Source organism: Bemisia tabaci, chromosome 7 (assembly GCF_918797505.1).
Source record: "Bemisia tabaci chromosome 7, PGI_BMITA_v3".
Lineage (NCBI taxonomy): Eukaryota > Metazoa > Arthropoda > Insecta > Hemiptera > Aleyrodidae > Bemisia > Bemisia tabaci.
Genome location: NC_092799.1, coordinates 6,533,616 through 6,553,043, shown reverse-complemented (window position 1 = coordinate 6,553,043; position 19,428 = coordinate 6,533,616). Strand labels below are relative to the sequence as shown.

Sequence of the window (19,428 nt, the reverse complement as noted above, 5' to 3'; positions counted from 1 at the left end):
ATAATGAGATGAAATGATGATGAGATGAAATGATGATGAGATGAAATGATGATGAGATGAAATGATGATGAGATGAAATGATGATGAGTTGAAATGATGATGAGATGAAATGATGATGAGATGAAATGATGATGAGATGAAATGATAATGAGATGAAATGAAAATGAGATGAAAATGAGAGAGCGGAGGGTCTGGTGCCGGAGCCTCCTCGTGGTGGACCTGGGGCGGGTCTCCGACCCGTGCCAAACGCCGGCAAACCTGTTGTGATTCTGCACCCTCCCTCGCCTCAGGTTGTTAGCCCATATCTCTTGCACACATCGTATAGAGCGATTTAGGATCAAGCGCATCCTTGGTACGTTATTACCTTGGTTGTTAGCCCATATCCCTAATACGCTCGGGCATGGATCAACCGCTTCCTTGGTGCCCTGCTTCGCGCAAGGCTGTTTACACCTTGGATGTTAGGCCATATCCATTGCAGCCTTGGATCAAGCGGAACCTTGGTACGTTATTACCTTGGTTTAGCCCATATCCCTGGCTTACGGAAGAGATCAAGCGGAACCTGAGGAACATGAGGGGAACGATGATCTTCAGAGGACCACTGATAGTAGTTAGGCCATATCCTTGAACCGCGAGGTGCAAGGATCAACCGGTACACAGTGGTCTGAAAATCCCGATCTGTGACCGACTTTGCGCGATTCGTCAGCGACCAAATGCAGGGGTGACCGATCGAAGCCTGGCAATCCTGTTCTGGTCAACCTCCGGTATCTGCCGATGCTTGCGCATTAAGTCTAAAGCCGTCATCCCCCCGGGACACTTTAGACCAGGCAAAGTCGGAACCGGAGGGTCGGACGCCTCTCAAACGGGCTGGTGGTTGGGGCGATGTTGCAGATTGAAGTAGGTTTTGATGCAGGAGAGCCGAATACTTCACGAGGGTTCCGGGGCCTCGTGGCTCAGGGTATTCTGTTCTCCTGGGCCGAACAAGCCGGACAAAGTTTCAGCAATCTCTATCTCTGTAGAGAGTATCCAGCTACGAGTTTGTTGTCTCACTGCTGGATCGCACGGTGGTAGAGGAGTTCCCTGCATTCGGTCATTGGCGAATTGTTCACTGTTGTGAGTGAGGGTGCGCGACCTCGAGGCGACCCAACTCTTCATGGCATGAGATCTTGAAGAGGTCACTGGTCATCCTTACTAAATCTCACTCGACTAAACCTCTGATCTCGTAGGAACTGAGTAGATCCGTTGTGCTTCGTTCGCGCGGGAGTCCGTGTGAAAAAAGCAGAACGGAGAAGAGATCTTAAGGAGGAAACTGGTCGGTCCGGACCGGCTATAGGGCATCCGATCTCGAGTGAAACAAAGGCATGAGCCCCATGCCTTTGTCTTTTAAAATTTCTTCTCAATTTCTTCAAAATTTCTTCAAAATTTTGAATTTCAAATTAACGTAATGCCATGGGAGTTGTAAGTTGGACGATGGAAGCGTTGCCGTCTGATGTCGGTTCCTCCTCGTGGTGGACGGTGGAAACGAGGGTTTTACCCTCGGCTAATCGCCGACAAATAGGTGCTGGTTTTGGTAGTAATACACAGGGACCAATAATTTATTCAAATTATAATGTCTCATGACCCTATCTCTAGCACCTTTTTTATGCATCAATAGAACTTTAACTGCAATAGTTTTTGACCATTCTCACGCATGAAATGAAAATCTTTGTCTGCGCTCCTCTTTCTCCTCCCATTTGTGTTCATCTCCCGCAGGTACCTAATCTTCATGAACAAAAATTGCGTTCGTTTTTGCGAGTTCTGAATCATAAAACTAGAAACAACGCATTTGCAACCATTCAAAAATGTCATCACTGAGATAAATATTAGGTCTGAGACTTTAAGTACTTTTTTAAAAAATTCCTTAAGAAATCTCAGCTCAATTTCTTCATTTTTTTCGTCGAATCCATGAATGTCGACAAGTTTGAAAGAAGCAAACTACGTTATTTTTTTTTCTTTTTTTTTTAATCGAACTTTCTCCAACATCCAATTAAAATACAATAATTTTGATAATATTTGCAACTCACAAAGTTTTTCTATGCATCAAAACTTTCTAGAGTTTAAAAGAAATTATAGACATCATTAATACAAGAATATTTTTGTATGTACCTTCGGGGTACCTATTTTAATGATAGTACTGATGATTCATCACGGATAGGTACAGAGTATTAAATTGTGTGTTCTCTTTACTTGAGTTGATTATTTTATACTTAAATTCCTAATTTATATGTTTTATTGTCTGTAGAAAAGTATATAACATTGTTAATTGTGTTATTAGCGCTCTTTTGAAATAAAGTTGTTTTTTCTAAAAAAGTGTAAAATTGAATAAACATTTGCTGATGATAGAATTGTGTAAAAACAGAAATTTAAAATGAGTGTGGAATGGAAAAATTATTCTATGAAATAAACGAAATTTGAAGCACGATTTTTGTTACTTTATTTGACTTATTTAGTGTGATGTCACGCCTGAATCCGTCAAGATACAATTCAATGGTTTCTCTCCTGACGTATTATGTCAACTTCCTGATAAATATTTTCTTCTTTTTTTTATCTACTTCAAATACCACAAAAGTGGTAATCCTGTGCTTCCCGTTAGAGCCCCCCCCCCCCCCCCCCCAAAGTCCGTATTTTGTGCCAGCCCAAGGCAACCGTTGTTTGAGATCATCAAACTTGGGTCGCCTAGCCAGGAATCGAATCTGGGACCTCCTGATTATAGAGCCAGCGCTACAACCACTACACCACAGGAGGCTGACAAATAATACATAATGCCGAGCATAATCATAAGGTTGGTTACCTATTATACACTGTAGCTCAGGTTACCGCATAGCTACTGAGCAAATTCCAAGAAATAGAAGAAAAATGCTGTCCAAAGTCTTATGACTTTTCAGCTTGTAAACAAAAATAATTTAAGGGTTCTGAAAGTCTGAAGCATTCTACAAGGCAATGATCTGAAGCAAGCTACTTAAAAAGCTGTGCTCTAATGCAGTCGCAACTCTTCCTTCAATCTTAATTTTTTTTCACTAGCTCTGAAAATTAACTTTCGATCAGATATAACCAAGGAATCCTTTGGTAAAAGGGCATATGAGGCTTCCACTGCTGCTGAGGTTGTGTGACATGGTTCTGTAATTACAAGTGACCCACCTGAAAGCTCCTGCTATGAACTTTTCCCTGAATTCACTCAGAATTTTTCGTCAATTTTGTGGAGGTAAATCGACTGTGAATGAATTTCACTTGCTGCAAATGCAAATAAGAATTGCGCAATCCTAGCAGCATTGCAAGCCTCATACGCCTTTTATCAAAGAATTCCCCAATTAATGATGAAGACAACATTTTCGCATCAACATTTTTTAAAATAGATTAAGAGCTGCATTAGTCTAAGTATATTCGTACTTGGAGTGTGACTTAAAAAAAAAAAAAAAAAGAAGAGAAGAGAAGAGAAAAGAAAAGAATGGAGGAAAAGAAAAGAACAATTTTACTTTAGAGGATGAATTGATTCAATGAATGTAAAATGCGAAGAAAATAAAATGAATTTGTTTTTAATTTGTAACTAAACGAAAATGCATAATATGTAAACGAAATTGAGAAGATTTTATAATAAAAATAAAGCCAATCCATTAAACAACTTGCATGATTGATTTTACAGACGGGAAGGGTTTTAATCAAGTCTTCTCTCGTTTGATACAAAGAAGAGGATTGTCCTTTCAATTATTATTTGGGTGGATTGACCTTTTTCAATTTGATAAAAACAATTATGCAGTGCGATATTGAAGTGTTCAACACATCTGAGCAAGAATTGACAAAATAGCTTCAAAATTAAAGACAGGAAAATAACCACAAAATAAAGCTGCAATAAATAAGAATTTATGAAACTCAATAACTTGAAAGTGTTCGCACAGAATGTCAGTTATTATAAATGTTAAATGAAATTTTACAAAAAATATAATCTCTGGAAAACAAAATTTACTGCACTATACATTGATTGATAGTGTTGATATTGAAATGATTGAAATATTGCTGTAAATTGTCAACACTGGCTGAAAACTACTGAATTAGAAAATTGAACAAATTTTGCTGTAAGAAAAAAAGAATGAAGCAGAAACTATGCTACTTTAACTTTGTAATTTTAGAAAGACTTTGAAAAGTGTTATTAGGAGTTTATTACTCGTGTTTCTGTCGTGAGATCAGCTTAGTTGAATGAAAGAGAAAAAGTAATAAAAACCTAGACTAAAGAAAACTTAAATCAAGAACAAAAATCATTGATTATCAATTGGACTACATTTTGCAATTTGGAACTATAAATTTTAGCCCGGTTTAAAAACAACGTATGTGCCATTAGTTTCTCTATGCACAAAAGTGTTTTTCCAAAAGAGCCAGAATTTATAGTTCCAAATTGCAAAATGCAGTCCAATTAATAGTTGTTAATAGGAAATAATGGATACATAATAATGAAGGAATACATAATGAAAAGAAAGGAGAGAGCATAACAAGTATAAATGCATTGAAAATAAAAAAAAAAATTAAACCATCAATGATTGTAGGATGACTAAAGTGCCAAAAATGAGAATATGAGAGGAACAGTACCTAAAAACTGTAGTAACACACCCGTTCTATATCTCTAGAGCTCCATAATATTTAAGTGATGAATCAATTAATTAATCTACCATTCGAAACAGGTCAATTAGTAAAGTTTCTACTTTTTTTCTTGTATATTTTACATGGCACTAAAGTTTTTTGAGAATCAATGATTCAATTACTCCCTAGTATCATTTTTGTACTAAAACAAAGAACCTTAACTGTAGAAGAAAGGTAAAAATTGAACGAATCAAAATATAAATAGTAAAAACTCAATGAAATAGAAAGAAAATGGATACCTATGATATCACAGTCAAATATTTGATCAGTAGTTAAGTTTAAAAGCCTTCAGGTATGGACCTTCATTATACGATCATTAGAAGCTTTGCTGCACGTGCTACACCCTTGCACAGAATTCAAATTGAGCCGTCAAACTCTGAAATAATTGATGTACTATTTCTAACAAATCGATGACCAAAGTGCAAAACTACATATCTCCATTGCAGAGTTTCAAAATTGTCCCTCCTATTTTATTTTTTCAAAGAGAAACAAGCCATTTGTTCAGTTCGAAATCTATACAAAATATTTTGCTGACAGTGAAGAAAAGTCATAAAGTTTTCAATAAACTACGTTCGCTAGTTTTCCAGAGAAAAAATAAAGTAGGTCCGTATGACGGGAAGTCTGCTACGTTGCAAACAGAGATGCGTGGTTTCGCACTTCAGCCATCAAAATATTTGTTTACTTTCTCACTTGAGATCAATCTAACATGATCGAAGTACAAATTGGAAGTTTTCAAATATGGGCCCAACCTGCAGTAATCAAATTACGATGATAGGAACACTCTTGCTTTAATCTGAGAAAAAAGTGAAAGCTGACGATTTCTCTCCAGATCATCACCCAAGTCCTGAAACAGAATCCAAAAATAAAATAAAATAAATATACAGTGAATTAGACAATGAGTCAGCGGTACCATTTTTTTTTTTTTTTTTTTTTTTTTTTTTTTAAACTCATTTTCTGTGAGTAAAAAGTGAACTAAACTCATAGGAATTTTCTCAGATTTTTTTCAAACCTATATGACAAAAAAACCAATTTTGAAAATTCCTAAAACGGGACCTGTTTGAAACAATATTTCTGGTGAGCACTGATTACAACGGGGAAAACGGTATTCACTGATTGGCTGCACTTATATTTAGGCGTTGCCTTGCTATGTCAACTCGACTGGCAGCTTTTGATTGGTCTGATTCTGATTACAAGGTTGCCACAAAATTTAGGAAATAAAATTCCCTGACATTTTCCTGACACATGAGTAAAATTCCCTGACAATTGAAAATATGCCAGATGGTTAAAGAGCCACAATTTGAAATAGTTTCTTGGCGAAATTTGTTGTTCACAACGTCAAACCCATTCTAGAAAGCAAATAAAGGTGGCTTAACAATTATTCCTTGATTCTTTCATCTTTCCCTGACATTTTCCGGTTTTTCTGTCATTCCCTGACTATGACAACCCTGTAAGATTAGCTTTTTTGCCTTGTGGAAATAATTTTTTGAATTTTTTGATGAACTTTGTGGTTTTTTCACTAAATTATATATGAAAAACTATACTACAATCCTTCAAAAATTCCTTGCCATCAACACATTGACGTATGGACAGAACAGGCGGTTGATTATAAATGGCGTATGAAGGAGGTGAGGGTGTTTGAAGTTTTGTTACCAGCCCACTTACAGGTAGAGGCAGGAGTTGCTCAACTTCAGACACTCCACCGTGCACTGAAGTCTACTTTTACATCCTTAATTTTTAATTGGATCAGCAAAGATATAAAAACACTTCTGAAACCAAAATTGTCTGATATTCCCTGAGTTTTTGATACCAAAAGATCAAAATTTTCCTGACTATTTCAATAGCAAATTCAACAACTTGTGTCTGAAAAATAAACAATTCTGGAGTTTATTTGGAGTACATTTCGCATTTCAGAACTACAATTTCAAACTCATTCGTAAAAACACTCATTTGCATAGGGAAATGAATTGTACATACATTGTTCCTAAACTTAGCCTGAAATTGTAGTTCATTAATACTTCACTTAAAAGATCTCTTTTCTTCATCAAAGTCATGATTTTCTAAAATCTTTGATTGGATAATCATGAACTTTCAAAATACAGAGCAAAATGGAGAGAGAAAAAAAAAAACTCCAGTCCAATACATGAAATCCTTTGCCCTTTTCTATGTTTTCAACATGAATTTTGAGTCAAAAGTATTCTCTTGACTTTTGCTCGTTTTCCTTGACATTTGAGAGTAAATTTTCTTTCCCTAACAAGCGATGCCAATGAATGCTCCGATGGTGTCAGAAATTTTAGCACTGAAGGGAGTTGAAGATCACTCCTCACATTTTAAGGTGATTCAATGGACGCCATATTTTGTGTCAGAACGGCATGCGATATATCGCATCAATTGGTTCCATATTTTCAGCTACTCGTCATTTTTCTCCTATTTTGAGATCGCAATTCTGTTGTCAGGAGACTACAGCACTCACTTACCAATTTTAACAAAGAAATTCAACGTAATAAAGGCATGGTTTTTTCAGAGAGAAAATATCGCATTCGAGTGCAGTTTCGATATCAGTATCGAATGCGATGTTTTCTCTCTGAAAAAACCACGCCTTTATTAAGTTGAATTTCTTTGTTAAAATTGGGAAGCGAGTGCTTTAGACTCCTGACAACAGAAGTGCGATCTCAAAATAGGAGAAAAATGACGAGTAGCTGAAAATATGGAACCAATTGATGCGATATATCGCATGCCGTTCTGACATAAAATATGGCGTCCATCGAATCACCTTAAGAGTACTCTCTCAGTTCAGCATGAAGTGAAGCAAAACGAAAGTTTTATCAAGGAAGACTAACCTAGAGGAAAGGATAATTTTATTACCTGATCAGGATCCATCAAACTATAAGGAAATGTATTCTTCTCAAATTTGGAATACATTTTTTGATGTAATTTTCCATCAAAATACGGATGAATGAACACCTGAAAAAAAATGAGAAAAAATAAGACTCAAGAATAAACGTTTTATTACTAGCAGGGTGACTGACGGTAAGTATAAATGAAATTAAGAGAGAGTTATATGATTTTCAAGATGTAGAATGGTCTTCAAACAGTGACTCTTCCTTGATAAAATTTCTAGTTTAATACATATGAAAATTAGAGAAATACCATATGAAGTAGAACTAAAAACAAAAAATGATTCACGGACGAGGATCAGTTCCGTGTCTATTGATGGATTCAGTTGTTTTTCATTTTTTCTAAAAAAACAGAAAAACCTTGCTTTTCATCAATCATTCTATTTTGTAAAAAAATTAAAATCTATTTTGACTTCTTTGGGAGGCATACCTACTCATTTTTATACACCAATGTCATACATATCGATGACTACAATGCAAAAGGACAGATCTCTATTGCAGTATTCCAAAATTTTCACTCTTATTTAATTTTTCTGAAGAGAAACAAGTCAAATTCATGACTTGAAATTTAGAGAAAAAATGCTGCTAATGGAGGAGAAAAATCAAAGAAGTTTCAAGAAATCACATTAACTACTTTTCTCAAGAAAAACTGAAGTCTGCAACGTCGCAAGCAGAGATACAAGGTTTAAAATTTTGGCCATGGACACGATTCTATTTACAGTAACCATTTCTTTCCTGTAACTTTAGAATATGTAAAGATAAAGGTCTAATCTTCATTGCACGATCAAGCAATAATATCTTAAATTAAGTACAAAGTTTTCTTAAAGAATGGACCTCTAGATAAGGCATGAATTAAATCACTATGTAATAAATTATTCTTTATATTTTATTTTCTTTACTATTGTTATATAATTTTACAAGGAAAATGAATCACAAGACATAAAGTACGGGAATAAACTCCTAGACATGATATAAAAGTTTCAAATTATGTGCTATTGATCAAATGGAAAAGATGACATCATTTATATTATCTGCTTTCCATTTTAACTGTATTTTACGATTTGGAACTATAATTTCTGGCTCAGTTTAAAAACAACGTATGTACCATCAGTTTCCCTATGTACATACATGTTTTTACAGATAAGCTGAAAGTTGTAGTTTCTAATTGCAAAATGAAGTCCATTAGATCTATATTTAAATGTTCAGTAAAAATCTATATTTAAATGATATATATTTATATATTTATATTTCTTTTATTTTTGTTTAAATCTATATTTAAATGTTTAATGTTATAATTTAAATGTTGAATTTGGTTTCGTGATTTTTCCTCTTTTGTGAAGAATAATATGCAAAAAGTAAAGCAATGGCGATGATATTCTCTTTTTTGACAAAATAAAATGGTGCAGAGATTTTGAAAAGATGCACACGCATTCCTGCAGTTTTATCGTTGAAATGTTGCTCACCACAGCAAAAATGTTTGGAAAATTTGCTTCGAGATGTAAACTTACTTGTGATGCCGGAAGAGGATACCCACACGCACTGAAAACAAGTATTGAAATAAATATCGCTTGCATATAAATTGTTCCTATTTGGACCGCTCGCAAGTTCACAGGATTTGCAGGAAGACTGGCAAGTTTTTCAGTCGGCACTGATGGTAATGCAACGACTGTAGCAATTAAGGATTCAATTTCCCACTCCTCAAGGAAATTTTTTTTCTGTAAAAAGAAAATGGCAATGAATTTTGATAACAAAATTATATGTCTCTAATTTTCGCATTTATAGGAAGTCATTTCAGTGACTTTCTTTCAATATCCAGAAATTTGTAAGATTCTTGCAAAAACAACCGATGAAACGATTTCTTCAACCTTACGTAGGTAATTTGTTGAAAAACAGATCTCAAGGCAAAACTGACTGAACAGTCTTCAAGGAATGAATTAAGCTACCCAAAAACACCAAACATAGATTCCCTTCTTGCTTGGTCTTTGCCGGAAAACAAAAATAAAATTTCAAATCCTCGTCTCTCAAAACTTCAAAACACCTTTTTTGGCTGTAGGTCGTTAGTCCAGCAATCCTTGCAATTGGATTCTCTTAAGTAAATAAGAGCAATACACTTACAGGATACCAAGATGAGATCAATTTTAGATTTTTCATAGGACAGAATGTCATAAGATGGCATTTGGAGGGAAAGACGAGGAGCGAAGTAAACTTACTTGCAAGAAGAAAAAAACGGCTGTAGGTAGAATCAAATTATCAGGCAAATCTGTTAATACTCCGAAGTCTAAGTCTGGAGATAGGCTGTGAGCAAACAATTGCCAGCGGGCAGTCTGCATCTCTCTTGTTCTGTCATCACTCCACAATGCGAGTAAGCCTGGGTGAGCATCTAGAACATAAATAAAAAGTTGCAGCGTTAATTGAAAACAAAACCCCAAAAAAGCATAAAGCAATGAAGATATTCGGATCGACATATATTTTTTCAAACGATGAAGATTCAGAAAAAAAAGGAATGCATCAAAATTCTGAAAAAATATTTAGAACAGAAAATTTATGGTAATTCGCTTTACAGTGGACATTGAAAATACACTGTAACTATGTTCTAATTTTTAACAGCAAAATCTCTTTCTGTCAATCAGTAGGATTCCAAAAAAACTAAATAGGTCAATAGGTGGAGATAGGTGAAAAGGTAGATAGGCTTAAATAGATAAAAATTTAAATATCATTGACAAATTAACATTTAAAAGTTTAAATAAATAAATATTTAGATTTGATACATAAAACCATGTTTTAGATGTCTAGCTATTAAATAAAATGATGTAATCAAAGATTACTTTCTTAAATTACACCACCTAAATTTTTTATTTTAAGTAATTCAAATTTTTAGAAGTTGAGTACTAAAAATAAAAGAATAAACTGTTAAGTATTTTAATCTTGTGTAACTATATTTTGGGAGATATTGACAGATTTTTACACGTGCCTAACTCAAAGCAATCGGGACAAATAAAATTAACAATCTTAATGAAAAAAAAATAGACTAGCATAGAAACATTATTCAGTTACCGATGGGAGGAATAGGTTTCACTCGAAAATCTGCTTCCAAGCTATTCAAGCTCTCCATGGACCACTCGTGCACCAAAATGGGATCAAGTTTCGGAGGTTTTTCGTGGAGTAGAATGCCATATAATCGCATGCGGATAGGTCGTAACAGACAACCACTTTTTGGAAGTTCCTCTTTACGGAAATCCTCAAAACTGTACCCATACTCAAACGGCTCACCACTCAATACGTTTAAAATCATATTTGGTTGAAGGCTATGATGGAATCTATGAAGCTCCTCAGCTCTTTGCAAAATATCATTCCAATGAGGGTGGTCAGTCGATGGAATTGCTAGAAAACATACAAAGGAGGGTTCAGATTTGGTAGATTCAAATTAGTTTGTCCTTGCGAACTGGAAAAAAAAATGAATAGATTTTCAGAAAAATTGAATTGTTGCTCGTTTTGAGATATGTACCAAGGATCATTCTCAATCTTAGGTACTTCAAGTTCCGAAAGTTCCTTAATTTTGCGATCATTTTCTATACATTCTCATAAAAAGTCCCTTTTTTCTAAAAGCATCTTTTCCATGCGGGGGAAAAAATGTCCGATATTCGATACATATTTAATTGAAGCAGTAGAAATACAAGGGGAAAAAAACAGAAAACAAGGCTAAAAAAGCCTTGTTTCCTGTTTTTTCCCCTTGCTTTTATAGTTATCATTGTCTCCGGCTGCTCCATACAAATTTCAGGGTGTCTATAAAAGAAGCTGGCCAAAAATGAGTACTTTTACAGTACTTTTTCAGTGCATTCCCGAGAAATTCAGTACCTCCTCAATGGAAAAATTCAGTACTTTTTCAGTACCTCCATTTAACAAAATTAAAACAATTTCAAACATTTGAATTTCCCTCTCAAATTGCAACAAAAATGAAAAACTCTGGACCTTCTGACGGAATTTCCGCACTTTTTCAGTACTTTCGGACCGCCCTTCAAAAATCAGTACTATTTCCGAACTTTCCGGAAATTCCAGACTTGTTGACACCCTGAATTTGTATCTTTAATTGAAACTTGAGACATACAGAAAATTATACTGTGGATATAATAGATTTAATCTTAAAATCCATTTTTTCAACATATAAGATCAAAAAATTCAAATTGGCTGCACATTAGGTACTTTAGAAATCATGATATAAATAAAACAGAAATAGATTAAACTTATTCTAAATGTCTCTAAAGAACCCCGCACAGAGCATGGAGTCAGTGGCTCTCTATGAAAGTCGATGAAACTTTAATAGATTGATATAAAGTTCATAATTAAGGGAAAGCCAAAAAATTGGCTCGTTTTTGCGAGTAGAAGCCGAGATATTCACAATTGAATCCGGACTATTTTCTATCATGCCGCAGAATGGCGGAATAATTCCGAGTCCCCTCTTCTCTCGTTGTTCGGCGTTCTCGATCAGACCTTACGTCACTCACGTGAAGATAGGTGCTTCTGCGCTCGGCCAGTACGAATGCCGTACTCCCTCCCCCTCCCTGCATCTGTCAATTCTGTTTCAGCAACTACATTTCAGATTAAACCGGCCGGCGGCGCCGGCACGGAAGAGATGCGAGAAAAAGGGAACTCCATATCACACAGCCCAAACGGAGCGTCCTAATGAAAGAAGTGAGTGTAAACAATGCGACATCGTAGTTACCTGGTGGGGAGAGGGGGTTTCCTGGCCGAAGTGCTAAAGCAAGGTAAGGCGACACGGAGAATTTACCTTCGCTGAACAGAAAATAGTCCAGGTTCAATCGCGAATATCTCTGCTTCTACTCGCAAAAGTGAGCTAATTTTTTGGCTTTCCCTTAATTATGAACTTTATATCAATCTATTAAAGTTTCATCGACTTTCATAGAGAGCCGCTGACCCCATGCTCTGTGCGGGGTTCTATAGATAAATTCATGAATTTGCTGTTTTGCATTTAAAAAATACATTGAAAGGGGGGAAATCATACATGCTGTAAAGCACCCAGAAAATAATTTTATCTGATGAAATTAAACTTGTTTAAAAGTCTGAGGATTAAATTAGGATTAAAAGACTCACTATATAATGGAGTGCTTGACATGTAGCACCTTATGCTGATTTCTAAAACATTCCTAGCCTCGGGATCGTTCAAGGCTTCTTTGGCAATGAGTGTTAGGCTGTCAAAAATACTTTCTTCACTATTGAATCCGTAGCGCTTTATATACTCTGCTACAGCTACAAACTGATTAGGCTTATTGAATTCAAATTTGATACGTCTGTGAAACGGCTGCAAATAAATACAACACAAAAATTTAAATATTCCTGGGTTTCAAATTGATATTTCTAGAGCAGTTTTGCATGATGCAATGTGTGCAGCCTTCAGAAAAAAATGTCTGGGCCTTTTTGGACGCATCTTATCCAAATATATAATAAATTATCTGAAATGTTCTAAACGTTCAAACATTTTAAGTTCACGATCTTCGAATAAAAAGGAGCAATACTGTTTTATTCAAAGGAGTAATAACTTGAGGAAATTATAGAGTTGTAAGAACTAAAATAGAGTATTAAACTTCACAAGCTGTTTATTTTCCTCGTGATTTCTTGTTTTTAACATTTCTTTGAAATCTTCAAATTTTTTTCAGGGTGTAATTTGAGATTATTGTTCTTTATTAAAGTATAGCTTCTTCCGTATTTCCTTTTCTTTTTGGGCTCGTGACAAATGCTCTTAAAGTTGATGATTTCAATTTCTCATTTTTCTTTTCCATGAGATTCTGCATTTAATTTTAAAAATGGATTCTTTTCGTTTTCCTTGCCAAATTTTAAACTAAAGAATTCTCAGTTTTGATGATGATGAAAGCTGAAGGTATAATAAAAAATTTAGGGGGGGGGGGGGCAAAAAAAGTTTTAGCTTTGCTGACACTGTGATTAATGATTATACATTTACATTAACTCAGAAATAAAAGTAGCATGCTGAAATTTTCCACGAATTAATTTCTTATATTGGAATTTGAGTGTAAGGATCACAACACATTTTCAATGAATTAAGAGCAATAATTTGTTTGTCTCATCGACAAAATGTTTCCACTGTACATTAGCAACATAGTTCAGGTGTGCCTCTTTCTTTAAGGGGGGAATGTGAGCGAGAGCTTTCAAAACTTACTTTGAGATCTTCAAAGCTCACACGATCACATCCAGCGAGAGATGCAAATAGTGGCATGTGAAAGGTCTCTAGGCCAAGGTGAATCATCAGCTTTTTTCGATCGTAAACATAACTGCTCATTGATGTCAGGTTCAAATGCAGAGCAGAGATATAATATGGTGCCCCTTCATAAATAAGATAGTCTGTATCTTGAGCTAAAATTGCAAAACATTGATTTTTCCGGGCGTAATGCGCTATCTCCGTATCGTCTTCATCTACTGAAACATGGACCTGAAAAAAATGAGCATAAATGAATTTTGATAACAACACAGAAAGAAACTTTGTAGTGGATAAAATTTCAGAGGAACGATTGCTGGTATGTTGGGAAATATCATATTTTGAGATTTTGAGGAAAAATTCTGTTGTGCCTTTAAGTATAATTTGAGAGCATTTTAGTTCATTTTTGTGCTAGAAGAGGGCAGAAGTTTGCATTAAAATATGACATTTTCATTCCTAGAACATTGCAAATGAAAATTATTAAGAGGTTTTTCTTGAAACTTTTTCCTGCTGCGAACATTCAACTGTCCTAACTTTCATTTGGTTTGACACTTGTGCTAAAATGTTTGTATAACATTCCTTACTGCTCAGATATCGATAACTTGATTTTAAATTCTTCTGAACTAAGACACTTTCATGGCTGGTCACAGTTAGAAAAATTCTTTCACATGACATTGATTTCAAAATTCAACACTAGCCTCACATTAGACAGAATTTACAAATCAATGGCTGTGGTCGAAAAATGGGTATCTCAGATTGCAATGTTGTAAGACTCTGCTTGGATTTAATTTTTTAAAAAGAGAACCAATAAATAGTTTCTGGCAAGCTTTTCTGTGAATTTCCTTCACTCATTCAGAAAAAATCCCACAAAATTTCAAGAGGAAATTTGGCTGAGTTATCTTTGAAGAAAATATATTGTATTCAAAAATGTTGCACTTAAGGTAAGCATTTTTTTACTTTTGATTTTAAAATAGGAAATTGAACAGTTCACATCACCTCACACTGCAGAATGTATTGAAAAAAGAACCGGTCATAAGAACCAACGCCTGTCGGGAGCATATGCCATTTCTCTAATTCTTCAACTTGCCAACCCTTTGCAAGTTTGTCAAATATCATGTGAATCTCGTCCTGTTTTTGATAACTGCGCTCTATCCATTTTCTGCGTTTGGGGCCTACAGTTCCTCCTGTGAAGAAGAAAACCAGGCGCACACCGATTCTCTTGAAAGATTTGATGAAAGCATCCAATTTCTCAAAAAGTTGCTTGAATTGCCCTCCTGCAGCCCAATCCAGGCCTTTGTAAATGAAACCGATGCATGAGGAACCATCAACAACGATTACTGGTTCATAGCCACCTGTCTGCTCCCTGAAAAATATAAAAAAACCATCATTTGTAGCTAACTGAAATAAAAGAGAAAATTTTTAGTGTCTTACATTTTACTTAACCCTTTGAGCCCTAGGTTTTCGCGCAGCCGCCCGCGACCCGATTTTTTTTCACCAGACGACACTGCACTCTATCGGAAGAAGTCTAAAGTTGTAGTTCAGATCCTCCCTGACAGAATGCATTACATGACTTGATAAACCAATTATAGAGTGAGTTAGAGGAGAATTTCTGGCTAGCGGTCGCAACATGAGATAACTCATGCGAAGGCCAGGGCGTGCGGCCCGCGCTGCACAAGATATGTTGTGCGTAGGCCCCATAGGATTAAAATGTACTTGACTAATTTAGAGCTCAGAGAGGCTTTCACAAAGGAGGCTCAAATCACAAATCAACGGTGTTACCTAACTTGGTCCATAAAAAATGATAGAGGAATGAGACACTAGGCACATTACATACTACAACTTGTAGTTATCAGTTTTCTCTTCTTTGCGTATAAAAATATGATTCCTTCGATGGGAGGTTCGAAAATCTACCCCTTGAGAAGACGTAAATACCTGTAACTAACATTAGTCAAAGGTCAAGAATACAAATGATGTCAAGTGTCTTACAATGTTTCACTGCATCAGTGTTACATGTCATTGTTGACATCTTGCAAAGGAGTTGATTTCCAGACTTCTTATTGGATTGAACTCTTTCAGAGTAAAACTTTAAGGAGGGAACAAAGAGAGAAGAAGAAAGAGGTGTTTTAGTTCATGCCGTGGGTCAAGACTTCCTAGTGTTAAAGTTCTGCTGCTTCCTAAATTTGAGAGTTTTAAGGGGGAGAAAAATAGAAAAATAAAATCCCATGAATGTAACTCTTCATGGAATAAAAATTTCCATTACCCTCATCACGTTAGTTGTCAACAAGGTCATTTTAAAAAACTTACCTGTAATTTTTGGCTAGTTGCTCGATGTTTACTTTATAGAAGCAGTCTGAGGGGCATGCCTTCTCAATGTAAGATTGTAACTGGGGTATACCCATGATTGTGGATTAAGAATTGATGAAAATGCACCAGGAACTTGTTAATCTGCTGTTAAGTTTCTCGCCGGAGGTCTAAAAAATAAGAAGGCAAAAACTCATTGGAATAATGTTTACCAAATTACCTAGTTGAGTATGTCAATATACTTGGAGTTGGAGTTAAAGGTAGGTACCAGGATTTATTTGTAACACCGAAAGCCCTCCGTTTCAACAGCTGTAGAACATTGTTGAAATTGAGGGCTTTTAATGTTACAAATGAGTCCTGGTATTAATAGCTAAAATTCGAAACCACAGATTTCCGTTTCCTACGTAGAGCACTTCTTTTCATGCTTCATTTTTTCTTTAAAAACTAGTCAACATAATTTCTGGAGAGCTGCCTTAATTTTTCCTTTCTGTATTGGTTATTCTTACTCTAAATATATTTCAAGCTGTGAAGTTGGTTTGTTTTCCCTTGAATAAATAAAATAGGAGCCAACATTTTGAAACATTACAATGGAGATGCTTGGTTCCGCACTTTGGACATCCATTTAAGTAAGAGTTTATGTTTGACATTGGTCAGATGCAAATCATGTCATTTTTATAGTTTATATATGTAACTTCCAATTGATCCGTGTTAAAAATATTTGTTGATGATGTCTTCTGCAAAATTCTGATTTCCAAACTTTCTAATGTGTGAATCACTTTGTGCATGACGGTTTGAGGGGAAAATATGTTGAGTTTTCTTTTAGTTCAAACTTTGTCGGAACTAATGCCCATTAGAGAGAAAGTAGATGGCTTCATAGGGAAATGTTTAAAAATTAAAATATCAGAAGGAATGTGGTGTGCAAACTTATGCTTGCCTTCGATCTCTAGAGTAACCCAATATAAATTGCAATGTTGACATGACAGAGGCTACCAAGCCTAAAATTTTAATTTAAAGTTAAATGTCTATAAGTGGCAATTCACTTCGGAAGTTTGAAATCAAACCCTAACTGGTGACTGATACTTCACCTATATATGGAGATCTTAAGAGTTTAGGTCAAATAAGTTTAAGTATGTACTTTTGAAGCACAACAAAAGATCAGCTGTCTTCCGTTCAGCATTGAAAAAAAATACAGGAATAGACAAGATGTTGAGTTTCCGCCCCTCTGTAAAAGTGTGTGAACTTATTTATTATTCCTCGACAATTGTCGAGTGGCAAGGAGTATTACTTACACAAATAACATGCAATTGTGTGCTGAGAAAGGGTCGATAAGTGAGCAAAAGATGAAAGCTGACTAGAGTGTTGTTTGTTTAAGAGAAAAACTTGAAAAAGTTTTTAAAAAAAGCACGGATTGTTAGTTCTTACTTAAGTAAGATTTTTGATACTGTTCTGTTCTTCAGTTGAATGTTTAATCACTTTGTTTCAGATTATTTCTCCGACAGAAGTTTGCCATAACAGCCGTTACAGATGACTTGGTTCCAGTCTTGATTTTGAGTTGCGATGAGTTTCGCTTTTTTTTTCTGTTGACATCGATTGCAAGTAAACTCAGATGCAGAGACAAGACGATACAACTGCAAGGAACCTTGGGCTGGGTATGATGTTTGAATATCAAATTGAGAAGACATTTCTCAGAGAGCCGTATGCTTGATAAAACTGCGACACTCTGAAACTGAGAAAATTGGTACATTCAGTATTATAAACAATCATGAGATGATGATGAAACTTTTTCTCCTCTTTTCCCATTACCACCCTTTCAAGAATCATCTATCTTTTTGAAGGCAACACTTCAAGTACCCCTGCGTACAATCTCCTTAATGAGACTGTTGTCAATCATATCCTGAATCATTTTCGAGTTTAAGGAAAAGAGTGGTGAATTATTTTCTCAATTAAAGGCATGTGCGCTGTCTTTCTGCAGAGTACCATGAGATAGGTATTGAATATAGAAAGAACCTTCATTTCTGCTGCAACGCACCTCTTTAGATCAGTCTTGCCATAAGTGTGGTACCCAGCAAGTGCAACTATATGTTCACCAGGAACAACTATAGGTGTACCATCAGTTATAATGGCGCTATTAAAGCGGCTCCATAAAAAACAGTAACAAGGAGGCAACCCTTGCCTGCAGCTATTGGAGTATTACAGCTAGCAAAAATGAGCTGTTGCTGCCTTAGTAAGTTTACAGCAGTAGGTAAGTTAGGGATGTCGATACTCAGGGAAGTATCGATACTCGGTATCGATACTGGTATCGACTCTAAGCATCGATACCGGTATCGATCATCGAGCTGAAGTATCGATACTTATGAGGTATCGATACCATCGATACTATTTCTGAATTATGCCGTGATTCTGAGTGTGCATGTGTCTGTCGGCCGTTAAATTCCGCCAGATTTACGCCTCTCTCGAAAAAGCCCTGTTCGCGTCCTTAGTCAACTATTTTGAGCCCTTAACTACAGTTATCGAACTGAGCTTTTACCATTTTTATTGAAGTATAATCATCTTGAGAAACTTGATTACTTCGTCGTTTGTCACAGTGCATCATGAAGGTGAAATAGTGGGGAGAGAATTTTTTAAAAAAGAAAAAGAGGCCTTCTTCATGGCCAAATCAGATTAAGTATCGATACCGTCGATACTGGGGTCTTGGCATCGATACTGCATGGTATCGATATCGTGGAGTATCGATGCCGAGTATCGTTAAGTATCGATCGAAAGTATCGATACTTTGCAAGTATCGGATAAGTATCGACATCCCTAAGGTAAGTCAGTGTTGCGGAGCAAAGTGTAGGTACCAATAGGACCTGGTACCAACTAGGGTTTCGTTTGAACTAGTTTGAACACTCCTAAAAAAAACAGTATCAAATAAGACCTACGATAGGAGGCTGAAAAATGTGAAAAACAGTATGATATTGCTTTAGCATTTCTATTATCAAATTGATCGTTTAATTAGTCTGACAAAAAATACTAAGCCATCACAAACGAAAGAGCATTACTTAATACCTTCTTTATACCTGTGTTTTATAGTGTGCGAGGGATGACTTCAACACTTTTATTATTAGAAACACTTGGAAAAAGTATCTATGAGTACAAATATACAAAATTAGGGCAATAATTGTGCAAGTTAGTCCAAAAGTCCAAAATTTGAAAACTGTGATAAGATAACTGATAAGATAACCTTAAAAAATCACGCCGGAAACGGCGGAAATCTCAAATTAAAGCGGATATCCTGTTCACTAGCGCGTTTCCGGTGAAGGAAACAACAAAAGTTTGTTTTGGTTTTGGTTTTCCTAACCT

General features: G+C 35.6%; 1 protein-coding gene across 3 annotated transcripts; it reads right to left on the bottom strand.

Annotated features, from left to right (window-relative positions):
- Positions 1–3,553: 3,553 nt before the first annotated feature.
- Positions 3,554–19,302, bottom strand: LOC109032693 (constitutive coactivator of peroxisome proliferator-activated receptor gamma). Of its 3 annotated transcripts, none has more exons than XM_019044951.2 (11): positions 19,135–19,302; positions 17,376–17,812; positions 16,090–16,256; positions 14,782–15,148; positions 13,750–14,019; positions 12,669–12,876; positions 10,614–10,940; positions 9,770–9,939; positions 9,068–9,274; positions 7,528–7,626; positions 3,554–5,509 (listed from the first exon to the last, which is right to left on the bottom strand). In XM_019044951.2, exons 3-11 carry the CDS (start codon positions 16,182–16,184, stop codon positions 5,429–5,431), a joined length of 1,824 nt encoding a protein of 607 aa, XP_018900496.2. In that variant the 5' UTR covers positions 16,185–16,256; positions 17,376–17,812; positions 19,135–19,302; the 3' UTR covers positions 3,554–5,428. The 3 variants fall into 3 exon arrangements, with proteins under 3 accessions (XP_018900496.2, XP_018900495.2, XP_018900494.2); XM_019044950.2 differs by having other exon boundaries at positions 19,146–19,302; XM_019044949.2 differs by having other exon boundaries at positions 17,509–17,812; positions 19,146–19,302.
- Between the last annotated feature and the right edge of the window lie 126 nt (positions 19,303–19,428).

What these genes read in the sequence shown, in the direction of transcription:
- LOC109032693 (XM_019044951.2), bottom strand. Translation starts at nt 16,184, where the DNA reads ATGGGTATACCCCAGTTACAATCTTACATTGAGAAGGCATGCCCCTCA. An exon ending in CAACTAGCCAAAAATTACAG is followed by an intron (nt 15,149 to 16,089) that starts GTAAGTTTTTTA and finishes TATATTTTTCAG; the next exon opens with GGAGCAGACAGGTGGCTATG. An exon ending in CCGTTTTTTTCTTCTTGCAA is followed by an intron (nt 9,275 to 9,769) that starts GTAAGTTTACTT and finishes TTCTTTTTACAG; the next exon opens with AAAAAAAATTTCCTTGAGGA.